This window comes from Caenorhabditis elegans, chromosome V (assembly GCF_000002985.6).
Source record: "Caenorhabditis elegans chromosome V".
NCBI lineage: Eukaryota > Metazoa > Nematoda > Chromadorea > Rhabditida > Rhabditidae > Caenorhabditis > Caenorhabditis elegans.
The window spans coordinates 6,437,914-6,456,608 of NC_003283.11; the positions used below are offsets into that span (position 1 = coordinate 6,437,914).

At 35.3% G+C, this 18,695-nt stretch overlaps 6 protein-coding genes across 8 annotated transcripts; 5 read left to right on the top strand and 1 right to left on the bottom strand.

Annotated features, from left to right (window-relative positions):
* The first annotated feature begins 987 nt into the window (after window positions 1–987).
* Window positions 988–2,190, top strand: T05H4.4 (NADH-cytochrome b5 reductase). The gene is made up of 5 exons (NM_072238.3): window positions 988–1,118; window positions 1,163–1,324; window positions 1,374–1,538; window positions 1,584–1,943; window positions 1,995–2,190. The coding sequence occupies exons 1-5, from the start codon at window positions 1,023–1,025 to the stop codon at window positions 2,121–2,123; spliced, it is 912 nt and encodes a 303-aa protein (NP_504639.1). The 5' UTR covers window positions 988–1,022; the 3' UTR covers window positions 2,124–2,190.
* Window positions 2,191–2,260: 70 nt separating this feature from the next.
* T05H4.15 lies at window positions 2,261–3,800 on the bottom strand (the record flags this gene model as incomplete). 3 transcript variants are annotated; one of them, NM_072239.8, is made up of 5 exons in its annotated part: window positions 3,441–3,800; window positions 3,161–3,397; window positions 2,785–3,117; window positions 2,613–2,743; window positions 2,261–2,559 (listed from the first exon to the last, which is right to left on the bottom strand). In NM_072239.8, the coding sequence occupies exons 1-5, from the start codon at window positions 3,783–3,785 to the stop codon at window positions 2,376–2,378; spliced, it is 1,230 nt and encodes a 409-aa protein (NP_504640.1). In that variant the 5' UTR covers window positions 3,786–3,800. The 3 variants fall into 3 exon arrangements, with proteins under 3 accessions (NP_504640.1, NP_001024106.1, NP_872174.1); NM_001028935.6 differs by having other exon boundaries at window positions 2,324–2,743; window positions 3,441–3,799; NM_182374.6 differs by lacking the exon at window positions 2,261–2,559 and having other exon boundaries at window positions 2,662–3,117; window positions 3,161–3,723.
* Window positions 3,801–4,423: 623 nt separating this feature from the next.
* Window positions 4,424–9,643, top strand: T05H4.3 (U2A'/phosphoprotein 32 family A C-terminal domain-containing protein; the record flags this gene model as incomplete). Its single annotated transcript, NM_001356665.1, has 17 exons — window positions 4,424–4,546; window positions 4,622–4,948; window positions 5,160–5,223; window positions 5,266–5,757; window positions 6,245–6,411; window positions 6,456–7,160; window positions 7,344–7,460; window positions 7,512–7,655; window positions 7,706–7,837; window positions 7,882–7,998; window positions 8,051–8,127; window positions 8,173–8,259; window positions 8,495–8,767; window positions 8,811–8,996; window positions 9,077–9,304; window positions 9,362–9,553; window positions 9,622–9,643. The coding sequence occupies 17 exons, from the start codon at window positions 4,424–4,426 to the stop codon at window positions 9,641–9,643; spliced, it is 3,453 nt and encodes a 1,150-aa protein (NP_001343670.1).
* Window positions 9,644–10,742: 1,099 nt separating this feature from the next.
* Window positions 10,743–12,304, top strand: fbxa-196 (F-box domain-containing protein). The gene is made up of 5 exons (NM_072241.4): window positions 10,743–10,865; window positions 10,987–11,193; window positions 11,239–11,325; window positions 11,371–12,013; window positions 12,058–12,304. The coding sequence occupies exons 1-5, from the start codon at window positions 10,795–10,797 to the stop codon at window positions 12,265–12,267; spliced, it is 1,218 nt and encodes a 405-aa protein (NP_504642.1). The 5' UTR covers window positions 10,743–10,794; the 3' UTR covers window positions 12,268–12,304.
* A 652-nt stretch (window positions 12,305–12,956) lies between these two features.
* On the top strand, window positions 12,957–15,206 carry acl-8 (Phospholipid/glycerol acyltransferase domain-containing protein). Its single transcript, NM_001361761.3, has 6 exons — window positions 12,957–13,149; window positions 13,215–13,683; window positions 13,743–13,837; window positions 13,955–14,119; window positions 14,178–14,276; window positions 14,834–15,206. Exons 1-6 carry the CDS (start codon window positions 12,985–12,987, stop codon window positions 14,957–14,959), a joined length of 1,119 nt encoding a protein of 372 aa, NP_001348648.1. The 5' UTR covers window positions 12,957–12,984; the 3' UTR covers window positions 14,960–15,206.
* A 106-nt stretch (window positions 15,207–15,312) lies between these two features.
* On the top strand, window positions 15,313–17,053 carry acl-9 (Phospholipid/glycerol acyltransferase domain-containing protein). Its single transcript, NM_072243.11, has 5 exons — window positions 15,313–15,419; window positions 15,500–15,924; window positions 15,975–16,336; window positions 16,472–16,622; window positions 16,672–17,053. The coding sequence occupies exons 1-5, from the start codon at window positions 15,314–15,316 to the stop codon at window positions 16,825–16,827; spliced, it is 1,200 nt and encodes a 399-aa protein (NP_504644.1). The 5' UTR covers window position 15,313; the 3' UTR covers window positions 16,828–17,053.
* The last annotated feature ends 1,642 nt before the right edge of the window (window positions 17,054–18,695 follow it).

The window sequence follows — 18,695 nt, forward strand, 5'->3', positions numbered from 1 at the left end:
TTCAAAAGCTAAGAATCAAACTACCAGTTCGTTAGGAGCCAGATTTTGTCAGCACTATGAGAGAGCGGTCATCTTAAGAGAGATGTGAGTGGGACAAATTAAAAAGCGACTACAAAAATCACTTTTGAAACTAGTTTACACACTTTTACTGAGAGACAACCTACACACACACGCACTTGATGACTTCAGTGTCTCCTCATTTTTGTGTCATTTTGTATTTATTTTTAATGTTCGATTTTTTTTCTATATTTCGTTTTGAAATCCTCAAAAACTCCAGTTCTGTTCCTATTTTAGAGAGAAAATGCAAAATATCCAAAAATTTACACATTTAAAAGTATAAAATCCAATATTAAACGCAGGCATTTATTTTATACAATCTGAAATTTATTGAAGTGCAATTAAAACTGGCAGAATTCTCAACAAAAATGCTATTACCTAGACGCGAAATTTTACAATTTGGCGCCAAAACTACGGTACAAGGTCTCAACACGATAATTTTTTGGTTAAGTTCAAATAGGTACGCGTCTTTAAAAAGTACTGTACTTTCAAACTAACTGGATTTTTTTACTCGTTTTGTTTTCAAAAGTTTTTCGTAGTAAAACTATGAATTAATCTAAAAACAAAATTCTAACAAGTTTTGAGAAATTAAATATAAATATAAAAACGCAGCAAAATGAGAGTTTCAAGTTACAGTACTCTTTAAAGGCGCACACGTTTTCGCATTCGATGAATACTTGTCGTGTCGGTACCGTATTTTTGAGCAAAAATCATTAATTTTCGAGTTTGATTAATATGATAAATATTTTCGACGGGACCAGTTTGAAAAATGCATGCGCCTTTCAGTAGTTGTCCATACAGCTGCGAAACAATAATAATTCCAAATGAGTTGGTTATTTTAATATTATATCCCGATTAGGAGACGAAAAAACAAAGTATTTTTTTCTGATTCTTTTCTTTTCGACCTTTTAAATCGAAAATTAATTAATATTTTAGGCCATTTCAATCTCGACACTTTTTTTGAAATGGTTGAGAACAATACACTTGCGATAACTGGAGGCGTGGTACTTATTTCAAGTGTTTCTCTATTTTTGTATTTGAGACAACTCAGGGCTGAAAAAGTGAGTCTTCCATTCTTTTTATTTCCTAATACAAAAAAGTTTAGAAATCAAAAAGAACGCTTGAAGACGATTCGGTCAAATATTTGCTTCCTCTCATAGAAAAGTTCGAGATCAGTCACAATACGAGAAAATTCCGATTCGGATTACCATCGAAGGATCATATTCTAGGACTTCCCATTGGACATCATGTGTATCTTAGTGCCAATGTATGTTTTCTTCAGATGATATAATTAATTATTTTAAAATAATTTCCAGATTGGTGGAAAGCTTATAGTTCGATCCTATACCCCAGTGTCTTGTGACTTAGACTTGGGATATGTAGATTTGATGGTTAAAGTGTATTTTAAGAATACACATGAAAGATTCCCGGATGGTGGGAAAATGAGCCAACATTTGGAGAGCCTCAAGATTGGAGATACTGTAGGTGATTTCTGATTTGGTAAAAAAAAATTAAACCATGTATAGGTTAGCTTCCGTGGTCCACATGGAAGCATAATTTATAAGGGAAGTGGTCTATTCACTGTACGAATGGATAAGAAGGCCGAGCCAAAGAATCGATTTTTCAAGCATCTTTCCATGATTGCTGGAGGTACCGGAATCACACCGATGCTTCAAGTCATTGCCGCCATTCTTCGTGATCCAATTGACGCTACTCAGATCAGACTTCTGTTTGCAAATCAGACCGAAGACGATATTCTGTGCAGGAAAGAGCTCGACGAGCTAGCCGAGAAGCATCCAACTCGTTTCCGTGTATGGTATACTGTAAGCAAAGCGTCAAAAGATTGGAGATATTCTACAGGGCATATAAATGAGGAAATGATCAAGGTGAGTTACAGGTATTTCTAGATAATTTTTTCGACCCATTTTTTGTTTCAGGAACATCTATTCCCTTCCAATGAGGAATCTGCTGTGCTGTTGTGTGGACCACCAGCAATGATCAACTGTGCGTGCATTCCAAATCTTGATAAGCTTGGACACAATTCAGAAAATTACCTTATATTCTAGTTTCTTATTCAACTTTCTCATTGTTTTGCATAGATTTATATATAAAACCATTATGTCAAAAACTTAAGTTTTCCTGGCATCAGAGGCATCAGACTTCTATAAGACTTCCTCTACAATATGCCTTTAAAACCAGGGGATCGTCAAATTCAAAAGCTTCATTATCTGACTGTAACCAAAAATTGTGTACATCACTTGAAGTTTTCTTCGTCCTCATTTATTCAATAAATCACACCTTTCAAACAATTAAGGAAATCAGGGAATACCATAGTCGCTGTACGTTCTTCCGTCATATGTACACTTCCATCCTGTAGCATAAATTGAAATTCGATCATCCATAATGCTGAGAGTTAGGCTTTCATAAGGATCAATTAAACTATAAACTTGTAGACAATCTCCACGACCACAAACTCGCTCAAAATCTCCACAGAAACCAGATCTGAAAAAAAAAAACGTAAAACTTGAAGTTAGAAACTCTAATCGAATGTTTACGCTTCTCTTTCAAAATCCCCCTCCCACTGTCTAACTTCAAATCCTCGAATCAGTACAGGTTTATCTGCTTGCCGCCTACTCCATAGCAGAGCTCGACTGAATCCAGGAACTCCTTTTCCATTGATCCAATTCTAAAAATTAAGATAACTTTGACGAATGAATCTTGAAATACCTTCAGGAACTGATTTATTCCATTATCAGTAATATTTACAGCATTAAAGCTCATAGACTTCGCCTTTAACTCGAGAAATTGTTCATCAGAAAATGCAGCTCGACACCAGAAGTAGAGGCTCGGAACAGTCATGATTTGCGGTAAACCCACAAAATCGCCAGGAAGCGTTAATGTGTTTCTTTCTTGCTCGTGTGTTAGCAATTGAAGCGAATCTAGCTGTTCTGGAACTTTTTGTAGCCACCAGCGAAATGCATCAAGATCGTCTGCAGCAATTCGAAGATCCTTGCAACATGGTAGAAATTTAATTATACTGGATGCCATTGGATATTGCGACTGGAAATAAATTCAAAATATTTTATAGTTAAAAAAATCTTACCATTTCAACTTTGAGGACGGCAATTTCAAAATTACACCTTTTCATCCATTTCTCGGCAAACTTCGTAGCCTCCTCGTAATAATTACAATTTTTCAGGATAAGACTTCTAACATCCGCTCTTCCCATGTATTTGACCCAACGAATTTGAGTGTCTTCTCCAAGTTGAGAGAAAACCAGCTCAAATCGTTTTCCAGAGTTGAAGTCATGATGAAACTGAACTCGAACTAGCACGTTGTCCTACAATCTAAACAATTTTTATGTGTTTTGTTTCGTCGCTCACAAAGTCTTCCGGGCTCAGAACATAGTGACTTTCATTGTCCTGAACTTCAATACTATGAACTTTGATGGGAGTTGTATTGACAGTTTCATGATCAGCCTTTGAACATGTTCCTAGTCTGCTTCTCGTCCAGTAATCCATGTTTTTGACAACTTCTCTTCGGCAATCTTCATTTAAAACTGACCATTTCTCAAATCCACCAATTAATTTGCACAATACATCGAATTCTTTTTGAGTTGCTCTTCTGGTTGCTAGTGTCGGTTGATCGGAGATATCTTGGTGCATTTCGTCAAGGAGATCTCCGAAAAGCCCGAAGGATAACTGCTCACCTTCGTCGTCAGAAGACATTCTCAGTTTAAATCTGCAGATAATTCATGTCTGATATACAATATTTTGCTCATTTACATATATGAGATAATATGTCGAAATATTATTTGCTTAACTAAATGGGAATTGACCAATATTATCAGAAAAATCAAAAATTAAAAATCAAACTGTTTAAAGCGAATAACTGTTTTTGAAACAAACCTGGCAAAAGAGCCCAGGCTTAGGATAAAAATTAAAACGTGCGTTTTTTTAAAACACCGACACAAATATGCCTCGTGCAGGCTGAGTGAGAGATGAGAGATCTAGACGTGCTGTCAATTTAGTGTTTACTTGGTTGGCAATACAAACGTTTTGGTCTTGTGAACTTTGCATAACCGTCATACTCGATGAAACCACATTTTTATCAGTTCTGGTAAACGATTTTCAGGAAAAATGACACCATATTGAATTCTCCCCTGGGGGATGTTTACTCGAACAACTGAGCCCCTTAGCTACTTATAACTCAAAAATATAATCTAGTGGCAACCAATAATTCACACAGGAAGTAGAAGAATCGAAAAATCGAAGGTGCTCTCTTTTCTTCCTCAATATCCAATATCCGGAAGCTTGCTCACCGAGTCGGAACGGTGCCTGCCGCTCACCGTCATTTGTGCTCAAAAATGCCAAATCTTTTGGCGACCGCTTCACAAGTCGCGAATTCTCTATCTAACTTAAAAGCTAAATATATAAAGTACTTAGAAACATTATGTTCTGCAAATGGCATCGACATCTCTACTCTAAAAGTGAGTTATGATCACTAGCTTTTCACTTACACTTTGCATGTTAATCGCTCACAAAAGACTTGACCGTATTCTCAGACCGAAGGAGATACTCACAAAGTTCTAGAAATGTATTTTGGAGGACTTCCTGTCCTAGTTGGTCTCAAATACTTTTCCCATCTTTCTACACTTCGACTATTTGGACAACAAATCACATGCCTTAAGCCATTGGGAGAGGTTGCTCCAACCCTTGAAGAACTCTGGGTCTGTGAAGGTGCTGTTAAAGATTTAGCAGGAGTTGATCATTGCATCAGACTCAAAAAGCTATTTCTATATGATAATGCCATTGAAGACGCCAGTTGTTTGTGTGCTCTGACAAACCTACAGTACCTCAATATTGCCAGCAACAAGCTGAAGAGTCTTACGGTTTGGTTTTATGATTTCTTCAGTTTATTTCCAAATCTCTACCATTTTCGAAATCATCAGAATTGATAAAATGTTTTTCAAAATGTCAAATCAAATTTTTGGTAAATTGCAAAACATTTTGAATAATTTTCAATATGTCATTGTTTTATTACGCAAATTGGAAGTTACCAGATTATGTTACAACCTGAAATGGGAATTTTACTTTTTTCAGTTTCTCCGAGATATGAAAGATTTGACAAATTTATCTTTGGCAGACAACAAAATGAAAGATTCAGGTATAATCACCATCTTTCCCTATTCCTAACCTGCAGTTTCAGTTGTTGCAACTGCCATCTGGCCTGAAAGCATACAACATTTGGATATATCTGCCAACTGTTTCTCTTCAAATCGAGCTTTATTTTCATTAACAATTTTGTCATCTCTGAGATCCTTGAATCTAGATCCAGTGATTTCCAAATCTACCGTAGCCCCGAATTTATTTTTTGCGTGGATTGCTCATTCATTTCGGTTTATCGAGTCATTGGATGATGATCCGATTACTGAATCATTTGTTCCAACATATCGACCAATGGCTGATACTATTTATGCCGAAAAACTGGCAAAATTGGCAAAAGCAGATGAAAAGTATTTGAAGGATTTGAGAATGGCTGAGAAACATTCTGGTAAGATTGAAAATCGGTTGGCATGTCTCGCCGAGGCACTCACTGCCTACAAAGATGCAATGCAGACAAAGGATGCAAAGAAGGAAATTGTGAAGAGAGTTCATGAAATATGTGTGAGCAATTCAAAAGCAGTGAAGAATATTAAAAGTAAGAACATTCACCGTATTTCTCCTGTTAGACTTGCTCCCCACTGTCTTAAAGGCACTTAAAATAAAAAAAAACTGTCTTCATAAATTTTTTTCGCTGTGAGACCCATCCGAATAGTTTTGAGCGCCTTGAATACAAATTATGGAAACATTCGAAATTATGATGTATTCATTTAAACTACATACAGAACTTGTCAGTATCCTCATATCTTTACTGTACCCCCACAGAAACCAAATTAAATCACAACAGAATTTCATTTTTTTTCATTTTCAAAGGTGTTAGAAAGTTGGAATAATCTTCTTATTCTAATATATTACTCAAAAAATACAACTCTCATATTTCTCACGTTCCACTAGAACAATCCTACAGTACCTCAAAAAATATCCTATGTATTTAAAAACAAACTAGAACCTAGGAAAAACTTGAAAAAAAACTCAGATTGGTCATCTGTTCACAATTTCAAGTTTTCTATTACAACAACTTCCAGAAAACTATACGGTACTTTCTGAATACATTCGATCTCTATCAAAATATCAAATCTCGAGTGATATGGAGTCTTGTCAAACATTTCAATTAAGAGATGGAACGGCTGAAGAAATTGCTTTTATCACTCAAACTTTGAATTACAGCTGCTCGATGAAAAATAGTTATGAGGTACCAATTGGGTTGCTATAAAAGAGTGAATTATGTTATTTCAGATTATTGTCAAATCTTGTTCTGTGCTTGGAAATATAACAAAAAATGAAACAGACCGTCTATTCATCTTGGAGAAGGATTCAAATGAGAAGTTATTTGATTTGAGAACAATTTTTAATTTATTGGATAGATTTACGAGAAAAGACTACACAAAGCACGCGGTACGGCTGATTCGAGATTTCGAAGTAATAAAAAAACAAGAAAAAGATCGAACTATCATATTCTTTCTACCACTAGTACTATCGAAAATGGCAGCTGCTCGTGGAGCAACCAAATTCATAGATGAAGAAGGAGTTTCATCATCGAATGACAATTTGAGTTGGTCTGATATTAGGTTATTGGCTGTTCTTGCGGTAGAAGTACAGCCTATCGGACAGTTAACAACAGATCAATTGAGGCATATGGATCAATTTGAAGAGTCATATAATGAACAATTGAAGAAGTTGAATGATATGAACATAAAATTAGATGTGAAAGAAGAGAGACACAGACGAAACGAGGAACCAGCTGAAACTTCAATTGAAGCAGTCAGCAATCAACAATCTAAAATCAGGAAGGTATCCGATGTGCTTGCAAATATAAGTAATCTAACTGGCAGAGCGTGTGATGAGAAACTGCCATTCGATTGGTTCACAATGAGAAATCCTTTGGAAATTGCATTGGCATATTTTGATTTTAGGCCGATCAAGGAAGTTAGCGATTTGATGGTGAGTGGCACCTAGCTAGAGAGAAATTTCATATAGTAGATGTAAGTGCCTGCCTACTGCATTTTGACATAAACTCCGGTGTTCGGTTTTTCAGATTGATATTTCTTGTTACACTAAAAAGCATTTTCATACCTTGAGCTTCAAACTTTTTACTTTTGAAAAGTAAAAATTTACCTTTTTTAGACTCGACTAACTGCCCTCGAACTATGCGATCAGAAGTTGACAAAACTGACAGGAATTCAAGAACTTGTCAGCTTACAATTTCTTTCTGTTCGCAAAAACAAGCTGACCTCTTTAAAAGTAAGTTTGGGCCCTAATTTGACATATCATTTTGAATTTACAAATTTCCAGAAACTGAATCGACTTCCCTGCTTGAAACTTCTAGACGCATCTTTTAATCATATTTCCAAAATCGAGCAACTCCCAAGTTCTCTCCTTCACGTAGATTTGAGCCATAACAAATTACAGACTCTTGTGTTTTGTCAGAGTTTAGGAGTTTGTTTGATTATTTACTATGTCAATTCACAAGTTTTAATAAATTCCAGAATACTAGACATCTTCTGCTTCATCGAAATCAAATCAAGTCTATGAAAGGTGTAGAGTCATGTGTGCAATTAGAAACTTTCTTTGTAAATGACAATTTGTTGAAGGATAAAAGTGATGTAGAGCTGCTCAAGGTTAGAGCCAAATTATCACTGAAAACTTAACTAATTACCTGCAGACTATGCCAAAACTTACCCATCTCGACATGTCAAATAACATTCTCAGTTCTGCAGAAGGATATAGGCCAAGAGTTATGCAGGCAGCACAGTTTCTGATATCTTTGGACAGACAAATTGTGTGTTTTCCTTATACAATTTAAGCTAGTCTCTATTTCGAAATTGTTCTAGATTCCATTGGAAGAACGACATGTTAACACAATGAAACAGACCACGAGAGGATTAAGCTTGGAATTGATTGAAAGAATGTTAGTGGTTTATTTTTTGAAATCATATATAAAGTTGATTTTCAGATGTCCTGAATGGAAAAACAAAAAGGAATTGATGATTTGTGATCAAAAGATTGAGCAGATTATTTTGGAAAAGTCACAAATGGAGGAGTGAGTCAATTTGTTTTTTTTAGATACCAAAACGCAGTTCAATGATAAATGTACATACCTTTTCATACCTATAGGGCACATAATTTTCTGGTTTTGTAAGTTTTTTAAATTTCTGGTTTTGAAAGTTTTGCATGCAATCCCTTTCTGAACATGTACATATGTTACTCAAAACGTATAATAAAATTTCAAAAAAACGTTCCAAATTTAAAAAAAAGAGATTTTAATTTAATTGCAGATTATCCCAAATCCGACTAATTGACCTGTCTAAAAATCGACTGTCAAGCGTTCGTGAAATCAGTTCCTTCAACATCACCCATCTTATTCTCAATAACAATTGCCTGAAATCGATTGCAGTAAACGATGGCCAAACATCATTGCAGCCATTTCCTTATTTAGAAAACCTAGATATTTCGAATAACTCAATAAGCAATACATCTATTCTGAGACTTGGAATCCCACTTTTATTGAAACTTAAAAACATTAATTTGTCGCAAAATGCATTGTCAAGGTTGATAGTTATTGTAAATCTAGTCACACTTGAATATTTTCAGATTTGATTGTTCTCTATTTGATCTTCCGAATTTGGAATCAGTTGATTTGAGTAACAACTCGATAAAAACAATTATCAGACGCCCATTGAAAACTTTAACTTCCTTGAATCTTCAAAATAACAAATTGACAACTCTAACTCCATTGTCATGCCCTAATCTAGTGTCATTAGATATTTCAAACAATAAGTGAGTTTTTGATAGGTGCCTAACTTTACGATTTTTAGCAAGTTCTATACTCTTTAGCTATTAAAGTTTCAAATTTGTAGACTTGCGTCTTGTGCATCTTTGAAGCCTCTCTGCGAATGCAAGACTCTGGAAAATTTGGACTGTAGGAACAATTCAGTAACGGAGAGAAGGGTTTATGTTGATTTTATCAAAGCACAGGTTCCATCTGTTAGAAAACTAGATGACGAGATTATGAGCAATGAAATTGAAATTACGAAACGAAGATTGTCTCGAGCAAATGATTTGATCTCGATGAGCAGAAGAAGCAGGTACTTACAATTAGGAATATCTGATATTATGACTCTTTTTACACTACACAATTTCAGTATGGTGACCTCGTCGATGCTATCTTGGTTCGAGAGAGAAGAGGGTGAAACTCTGGAAAACGTGAAAAGGGCTTCAAGTTTTCTAGAACCAAGTGCAGCTGAAACCCCCATGAGACCACGACGGCTTGAACCTCTTCCCGGAAGACGTAAAACTAATAGTGAAAGCAATGGATTAATGTTGTTAGGTACAAAGTAAGTGATTTTATATATTAGTTGAGAGATTATGAAATGTTTCTAAATTCGTTTTTGTTCATTTTCAGAGCTGTGCAACATCGCAAGTAAAAGGCCCAATTATGTGGAGAGTCTGTCGAATATATTTTTTTCTAAACTATTATTATCATTTTTCAACTAAATATAAATACTATCTGAATAAGTCTCATGATAGGTATTCAAAAGTTAGTAGTGCCTACCTTACAATAAGAGTAACTACGGTAGTTGTCTGAGTCTATTTTGGTCAGTGTTCTTCAAAATGTAGAATTTTGGAAACATCATTTGAAATTTCGATTTGATCTTACAATCAGTTCAATATAATACCACTTTTGGGGTTTTCACAGGAATTCTGCAGACAGTTTTATTGGGAACTAGTTCAGAGCAGAGGTGGGCGGATATTTTTTCGGATATTTTCTAATAATGAATTTATCAATAAGTATTGATGTAGTTATTCTGGAAAAAATGTATCCGAACAAAAGAGTAACTATTAAGAAACATTTTAATATGATAAAACCTAGAAAAATTCTACAAGTTTTCTGTATAAACGATATGCAAGTCCATTATCCGATATCCGTAATATCCGTAATATCCGATATCCGATGTTGCTCGGCTAATAAGTTTTAAGGTCTCGGTAAGGAAAACTTGTAGAATTTTTCTAGGTTTTATCATATTAAAATGTTGCTTAATAGTTACTCTTTGGTTCGGATACATTTCTTCCAGAATAACTACATCAATACTAATTGATAAATTCATTATTAGAAAATATCCGAAAAAATATCCGCCCACCTCTGGTTCAGAGTAAAAATCCATTGTTAACCATAGGAAATGCACTGGATTCTATACTGAATTTTCAGATGAAAATTTTCAGACTCACCGTGTGTTTAGCAGGAATGATTTACAGATTCTAAAAGCCCAATTTGTCAGAAGATATAACATGTTCAACTTATTTCTTATCATACCACACGGTTACATAATTCCCTAGTAGGCTATAAGGTAATGCAGGTTTCACCCCACTTTATTTATTTCGGCATTATCACTTTTTTTTTCAATAAATATCACTTTTTAATTTCACGTTTTTAAAAAAATAGTGAAATAATTAAAACATTTTAGAAAGCCAAATTTTAAGTGAGCGTGAAACGAAAAAAAAAACCGCCCATGAAATTTCAAATTTATTTATTTCTTGATACTTCGCCAGCTCTACGAAGTTTTTCCAAATCGTCAAAATGTCCGATTCACCAAGAAGCGACGAAGAGGATCTCAGTGAAGGTTCGGACAGCTCAGTATCACTGCATCAGTAAATTTTTCACTATATTATGCTACGTGGATCTCTTTTATTGAATTGTAATTTCAAACAACTGCCAACGTAGCAAAAACTAAACTGTATGCTGTTATGAAAAGTTTTATTCAAATTTTAGAATCGATCCCAAAATTCAATGTATCGTCACGGACCCACGTGCAGTGCGAATCTTGATTCTACATCAACATCTTCAAGGCATTCCAGTTTTCAATGCATATAAAGCAATGAACAAGGTATTTGGAGATCACTTTATGGAATACCGACACTTTGAATATTGGTATATGGGACTTGCAAATGGGAGTTTAACCGTAGACTCTTATGATAGGTTTGTGTTTTTTCAATGAACATAATATCACAGTACCTTTTATAGATTTCATACATCAGAGAGAAAAGAGTTCACCGACTTTTCAACCTACTTCCAAGCAATGATTCTGGATAAACTGAATCCAATTGATCGGTAAGAATTGATTGTATTTTTGTTTTGTAAATACAAAATCTTCAGGTTTGCTGCACGCGCAGTTTGCCGTGGTTTTAAGTCTATGATCGATTATCAACATTCTAACCTGAAAACGATGACTATGTATCTAGAAGAGAAAAGCGTTGGATTGAAGACAAACGGTGGCTACGTGACCTATGAATTGGAGGATGAGGACTGTCAAGTGAACTATAAGAAACGGAAAATGATTGTTAAGGATAAGAAACCATTGGAGGTTGCTATGAAGGATGTATCAAGACTTTTGAAGATCAGAGGATTAGATATGGATTACTTCGCAATTATTATGACGGAAATTATGGAAGAAGAGTTCGTTTCATTTGATGCTATTAACGACGTTCTTAAATCAATTGGAATCCTGTCGGCAAAATCAGTATTGCTCGATTGGTTTCACACTTTTGAAATTACTGTACTTCTGAAATACTTTAAGCCTGGAATCCTGGAGGACTTAACAATTAAATGTCTTGAATCCGATGAAGAGTTCACAGGAAATCTGGTGTACCTGGAACAGTGGAAAAAGGCAAAGAATCTGAAATTGTCTAAAGTCCCAAATTTTCCAATTATCGTCGAACATCTCGATAACTTCAAATCTTTGAACTTCGACTTCCATGGGGAACCTTTCTCAAGAGATGATATCATGAAGCTTCGAGATGTGAGTTTCCTTTCATATATCAATTTTCCCAAATAAACTTTCAGGAGGTTCTTCTAAAATCAACCAAGTTTGAATACTTTTCTTGTAAAAATGTGAAATTCAACACAAAAATGTTCGTGAAAGTTTTTGATGCTCGCTCAACTCTATTTTGTTCGTCTGGCTCAATTGTTTATGAATCGTCCAATGGAATATTCGATATTGCTTATCATCCGAATGGGTTCAACATTAAGAAGAAAATTGACTCGCAAGTTTGAACTCGTGAATATTAGGATAATAAATTATTTATCATTTATCAAACTATTTCAGTGTCGAAATATACCACATTTTCAAAAATAATGGAATTGAATTAAAAATATAATCATACCGTATCCATTCAAAACTTCCTGAGCGTTGCGAGACCTGTCCACAAAAGAACACCTCCCTCCAAATTTGGCTACTGTCTTGCTTCATTTTTCATACTGTTTTTTTGTTTCTTTTTCGTTCTTTTTCAGCCTTGGTCTGTTTTTTCCTTTTCACCTCCTTATTCTCTCTTTTTCATACACAAATAGCAAGAGAATAAGATGATAGAAGAGACGCAGAGTGCGAAAGGACGGAGCCTCGTTGCCCGCCGAACACTGAGGTTTATTGACTTTTCTACTGCTTTTCGAGCTGCTTTCGCGGAAAAAAAGATTGAGCTTTCTTTCGAGAGCTTTCGACTGTGCTTCTCGACTAAAAATATCGAAATACAACTTTTAGTTTGTCTTGCTAGCCTATCTTTTTGAAAATAATTTGTCAGGAAGCTGAATTGGGAAGAAAACGGAATAGTTAAAAATTTTACCTGTGATTTGTGCGATTATACGCATTTTTAACCATGTGTCTCGATAATTTCAATTATAACATTTTCCTCTGTCTCTTTCTATTTCGTTATCTTTTTTTTCTCATTTACAGTTGTTTCTTATTACAGAATAATCTCTCTCCAACAGAATGACGATATGAAAGTAATAAAAGGCGTCACGTTCATCGTTCTCGTCTTCTTCTCCTCACTTCTCGGAACTGTTTTTCTTCTTTTTCCGCTTATTCCTCTCGCATGGTTTGCGCCGAAATTATGGAGAACATGCGCCGATCGTCTTGTTGGATTCTGGTTAACTTTTCCATGTGTAAGTTGTTATTTGTGGTTAATTTTCTAAAAAAAAACTGTAAACTATAAAGAAAATATTTTCAGTCCCTCATCGAATGGGTATTTGGAGTGAATTTCCGAGTAACCGGTGATCTGATCGAACGAGATGAGCCAGCAATTTTGATAATGAACCACCGGACCCGACTTGATTGGTTATTCTCGTGGAATGCTCTTTACAAAATGGATCCATGGCTTCTCACCACAGAAAAAATATCTCTGAAAGCTCCTCTCAAAAAGATTCCCGGCGCCGGTTGGGCTATGAGCAGTGGATCTTACATATTCTTGGATCGAAACTTTGAAAATGATAAACCAGTTCTGGAAAGGATCGTAAAGTATTACTCGGGCTCAGAAAAGAAATATCAGATTCTTCTTTTCGCCGAGGGAACTGACAAAGGAGAGCGAGCAACTCGTTTGAGCGACGCTTTTGCCGATAAAAATGGATTACCGAGATATGAGTATGTATTGCACCCGCGAACGACGGGATTCAAATTTTTGATGGAATTGATGAAAAAAGGTGAGAGAGAGAATTTCAATTTTTGAATGCGACTAGCGACGAACCAGGGGATTTTGCAGAGAATTATATAAAATACGTTTATGATCTCACAATTGCGTACAGTGGAACTATAGTCGACACAGAAGCAAAACTTTTGGCTGGCAATTTTCCAGATGTAAGTTTTTATTGTAAAAATATTTAAAATTTTCTACATTTATTAAATTGTCATAATTCAAAATTTAAATTACAAAAACCCCAAAAATAATAATTTTAACAAAAAATTGTTTTTCAGAAAGTTCACTTAGATGTTAAAAAGTACAAGCTAGACGAAATTCCAACAGGAGAAGGGTGCGAGAAATGGCTCACCGATTTATGGGCAACAAAGGAGAAGCGACTGAAAAAGTTTTACGAGCAGGAAGAGCGACTAGAAGCAAGTGGTGATAGATTCGAGTGGCCGGTTGGTTTTTTTGTTGCGAAATTCAATGATTAATCCAACATGACATTTCCTACTACAGGAGACAACTACTGGTATCGGATACTACGTGGCGTTTGCCTTTTGGGTTCTCGCATCGCTTATTTGGATGGGTGCCATCTATTCGCTGCTATGGGTCAAGGTAATTAACCGGTTTTATGGCGATTGTTATTCGTTCGCATGATATTAGATATCGTGTTCCCTTTTGTTAAACTTTTTTTATTAATCTGCAGGTTTTTTGTCAAAAAATGACAAAAATCAGTATTTATATGCCAAATACACCTGAAAAAAAAAATTAAAATTGAAAGAATTTTTTTTTCTAATTTTGCAACAAAAAAAACACTGAATTTTCTGATTTTTCCGGCTAGATTAATAGGTTTTTTAAAAATATTTTTTTCTTTGATCATTTACTTGAAAAATAAATAATTCATAAATTTTTCAGAGGACCTTCCTAAAAAACAATTGAAAAATATGCTAAATTATCCATGTTGCCAATTTTTGGGAGAAAAACAAACTAGTTCATTTCGAATAGCGACAGTAATATGCCATTTCCCTTTGTTTCTTCGTATTTTTTGCTTGATTTCAATAATAAGTTTTGAAAACCGATCCCGTAAATCGACACATGGTATTCTAATATTTTTATTTCAAAAGTTTCTTTTTCAAAACAAAGTGAATTGCTAATAAATCAATTTATTTCAGATTTACGTCTCAATTGCGATCATCTTCTACCTGGCATCTCTTCGATTCTACAACGGAGCTGAATTCGTTTTCCTCAGATGGTTTGAAGCAAGACGCGACTGTGATAAGACTAGTAAAAAGGAATAGACAAAGTGATTGTATCATTGTAAAGATTGATCGTTCAAATTGTACCTTGCCCCCCCCCCCCCCCCCCCCCCTCCTCCATGTCCCCCAATCTTCTTTTTTCTAGTCGTGATTTCCCATTACAGATTGTATAAGCCATTGACATTGTATAGATATTTATTTGATTTACTTGTTGTGTTTTTGTCTCTCAGAATTTGATGATTTCAAGAAAAAAATATTTTGAGATTTTTATAAATTTTTATTTTAATTTTAATTTCCAAGTGGCACTCTTGTTTATATCTGGTATTTGTGGCCGGACAGTTTATCTTTTTAATTTTTAAAGTTACATTTCTCGAAATTCGAAATTGAAATTTCAGTATGAGTTCGTTAAACGAACCGCCTGTCCTTGGTGCAGGCCAGCAGATCGGAACTCGATTAAAAGGATGGTTCTTCGGTGCGGCTATGTTGTTATCCGCATTTTTTGGTAAGGAATGTTTTGCTGTTAAAAGAGTTTGAGTTTAATTTCCAAATTTTTTGTATTTCGCTAAAAATGTGGATTTCCAGGCGTTCTCTACATTGTCACTCCACTGGTCGTCTTGCTGTTCCTGAAGCCACGGCTTTGGCGACAAATGCTTGATCGACTAGTCGGAATTTGGGTTATCATGCCCGGTGCCCTATGCAACTACATCTTCGGCGCCAACATTCGAATCAAGGGAGACTTTATCAATCATGAAGAGCCTGCTCTGATCATTATGAACCACCGAACCAGATTAGATTGGCTCTTTTTCTGGAATGCTTTGTATAAAATGGATCCATGGTTGTGCACTACTGAAAAGATCTCACTGAAAGGAATGCTCAAATATGTGCCTGGAGCTGGATGGGCAATGCAAGCCGCCTCGTACATCTTTTTGGATCGATCATTTGATACTGACAAAACTAAATTAGATAATATTCTCAACTACTACGCAGAAACTGAATACAAGTATCAGGTAACAGACAATGAAAAGTAAAACATGATATTCTTTTAAAAAATGTTTAGCTTCTTCTGTTCCCAGAAGGAACCGATAAATGCCCGAAAGCCACCGAAAGAAGTCGAATTCATTCGGAAAAGAAGGGACTCGTTCACTATCAATATGTTCTTCATCCACGTGTAACTGGTTTCGTGCACATTGTGCAAGCAATGAGAAGAGCCAATAATATCAAATACATTTATGATGTCAGTATTGGATTCGGAGATGCCATTGTACAATCAGAGTTGGACATTTTCGCACACGGAGTTTGTCCGAAAGAGGTCTTCTATCAAGTTATCAAATACCCAATCGAGGCAATTCCGCAAACTGATGAAGCTTTAGGACAGTGGCTTGTCAATTTATGGAGGAATAAAGAAGAAAAACTTAAGAGGTACTGAAGTCAAAATTCGAAAGTAAATATCTGTATTTTTCATGGAATCTCTGTGACTTTCTAAAATCAAGTCAAAAATTTTTGCGTGTGGAATCATCGTTGAAAACGATTTTAAATATCAGTCTATTTTTTCAGATTCTACGAAATGCCACGTAACGTGCGACAGTTCCCAGACACACCGGATGGAGTTGAATACGAGCTGGACAACAACACAGACCGCGCACAAAAAGGGCTTATTGGATTCTGGTGTTTCACTACTGTTTTCTGGATGTTTATGTTCTTTGAGGTAACTCATATTCTGTCAACATGAATATTCATCAACATATCCTATTCAGAGTGCCTTCATGTTCTACTGGGCGATTATAGCATGTGTCTTCTACGCAGCAGTTCACAAGTTCTACGGAGGACTTGAATTCCTCGCAATCGACCGATTTAATCATTCGAAACAATATGGAGTTGTTGGTCAAGAGCCGGAAGTTCTGAATACATAGAGCTTTTAATGTTTTTTATATACTATTTCTTCTCGTGTCTCGTTACTTGAGTGCTTGCCATCCCAATTCTCGTCCATTTTTACGCATACTCGAAACCTCGATTCAATCGATTCAAATGCTCACTGTCGAATGATGAATGACAGAATTTTAAATATCACGCATATATGCATTGGAACAGTGTACGGATTCATGTCTAATGTTATGTCAATAAATCATGATTTTCTGCAAAAAAAAAACAGTGTACAACATAATTGGGGTAAACTTGTCAGGAAGGTTTAGCCAGTGTGCGAAAAAGTGACACTAGCTTCTAAATGTTTTATAATAAATCCAGGTTTTCAAGTTACACTTTCAAATTTGAAAACCCTATTTTCTATTACAGGAACACTAAATTCTGATAATGCGTACTTCGCAACATATTTGACGCGCAAAATACCTCGTAGCGAAAACTACAGTAAATCTTTAAATGGCTACGGTAGATCAAGTGTCGATTTACGGGCATGAAAAAACTTTTGTAAAGAAAATTGAACATATCTGTCACAATTCGAACAGAAATTCAATTCAAAAATCGAGCCCGTACATCGACACTTGCGCTACAGTAGCCATTTAAAGAGTTACTGTAGTTTTCGCTACGAGATATTTTGCGAGTCAAATATGTTGCACAATATGCATTCTCAGAACTCAGTGTTCTTGTAATACACCAAATGAACAAACATGTTTAACTTGCCACCTGCAGCAACCACTATGAGGTGCCTTTTAATTGATACCAAATTTTCATGAAATTACAACAAGTTCTCTTCCGCACTATTCATGTTTTGAAGCTTCCGACTCGTCTCCTCTTACATCGAAAAAATAAAAATAAATAGGCCGCCATCGACGAAATTGATCCGATCGGCATTCAACTTCAAATATTTACCAATGTCTCAGTTTCTGTTGTCTTTCTCTGTCTCTGTGTTTTTATGTTTATTTCTCTATGCATAATGCTCATGTTCATTATGATTTCTTCACCCTATCAATTCATAGAAAATCAGAAGTTATCCACAATTGATTCACGCGCCTTCTCCCTTCCAATTTCCTTCAACACCCTCACCGACCCTAAACTTTCGACCGTTTGCAACAAAGTGTCCGTCGTAATTTGCATTTGAATGCCTCTACTCACCCACTATTTGACCACTTACAACTAGCTGACTGTTCTAGATACCCCCAACTTACAAGGAACAAATTATATAATTTTTTGAACAAAAAACCAGCTCTGCCAAAACTTCTTTGGAAATATTACATATGTGGGACATTTTATGATTTAGCTTGAAACATATTTACGGTCTCGAAGCGACCCTTTTTTTAATTAAAAAGTGTGTGCGCCTTCAAAGTGTACTGTAGTTCCTAACTGTTCTTTTTTTTTAAACTTTCTTTGATTTTTCATAGTTAATATTGTACTGTATCAAATATTCATAATTCAGTTTTGAATAAATTTTGAGATGAAACTATTTTTAAAAAATCATAAAAAAATCCGCAACATAGATGAGTTAGGAGCTACAGTACTTCTTAAAAGAGCACACATTTTGGCTTAAAAACCTGCCTTGTTTATACCGGGGTACTGTATTTTTACGGCCAAAATTGCAAATTTTTGCATCTTGATAATATTTATTATGTTCAAGTAATCCCGCAAATATATAATATTGATATGAGAGAGTGTTCATTCAATAAACCTGTGAATTACCGTACTCTGGTTTAAAGACGCACGCCGATTCTCGGCCTCATCTTCAAAACACTTGATCGTCGCTAGACCCACAGTTCATTTTTTCTACTGTTTGATAAACATGTAGTCCTTAAAAATAAAAACACCAACTTTTTCAAATGAACAGCAAAAA

Excerpts from the sequence above, each read along its gene's own strand:
- acl-9 (NM_072243.11), top strand. The coding sequence starts at position 15,314 with ATGAGTTCGTTAAACGAACCGCCTGTCCTTGGTGCAGGCCAGCAGATC. Across the intron at positions 15,420-15,499 it reads GTTGTTATCCGCATTTTTTG|GCGTTCTCTACATTGTCACT; the intron begins GTAAGGAATGTT and ends GTGGATTTCCAG. Across the intron at positions 16,337-16,471 it reads AAAGAAGAAAAACTTAAGAG|ATTCTACGAAATGCCACGTA; the intron begins GTACTGAAGTCA and ends CTATTTTTTCAG.
- T05H4.4 (NM_072238.3), top strand. The coding sequence starts at position 1,023 with ATGGTTGAGAACAATACACTTGCGATAACTGGAGGCGTGGTACTTATT. Across the intron at positions 1,119-1,162 it reads GACAACTCAGGGCTGAAAAA|AAATCAAAAAGAACGCTTGA; the intron begins GTGAGTCTTCCA and ends AAAAAAGTTTAG. Across the intron at positions 1,325-1,373 it reads ATGTGTATCTTAGTGCCAAT|ATTGGTGGAAAGCTTATAGT; the intron begins GTATGTTTTCTT and ends AATAATTTCCAG.
- acl-8 (NM_001361761.3), top strand. The coding sequence starts at position 12,985 with ATGAAAGTAATAAAAGGCGTCACGTTCATCGTTCTCGTCTTCTTCTCC. Across the intron at positions 14,120-14,177 it reads GTGATAGATTCGAGTGGCCG|GAGACAACTACTGGTATCGG; the intron begins GTTGGTTTTTTT and ends TTCCTACTACAG. Across the intron at positions 14,277-14,833 it reads ATTCGCTGCTATGGGTCAAG|ATTTACGTCTCAATTGCGAT; the intron begins GTAATTAACCGG and ends AATTTATTTCAG.
- fbxa-196 (NM_072241.4), top strand. The coding sequence starts at position 10,795 with ATGTCCGATTCACCAAGAAGCGACGAAGAGGATCTCAGTGAAGGTTCG. Across the intron at positions 10,866-10,986 it reads AGCTCAGTATCACTGCATCA|AATCGATCCCAAAATTCAAT; the intron begins GTAAATTTTTCA and ends TTCAAATTTTAG. Across the intron at positions 12,014-12,057 it reads ATATCATGAAGCTTCGAGAT|GAGGTTCTTCTAAAATCAAC; the intron begins GTGAGTTTCCTT and ends ATAAACTTTCAG.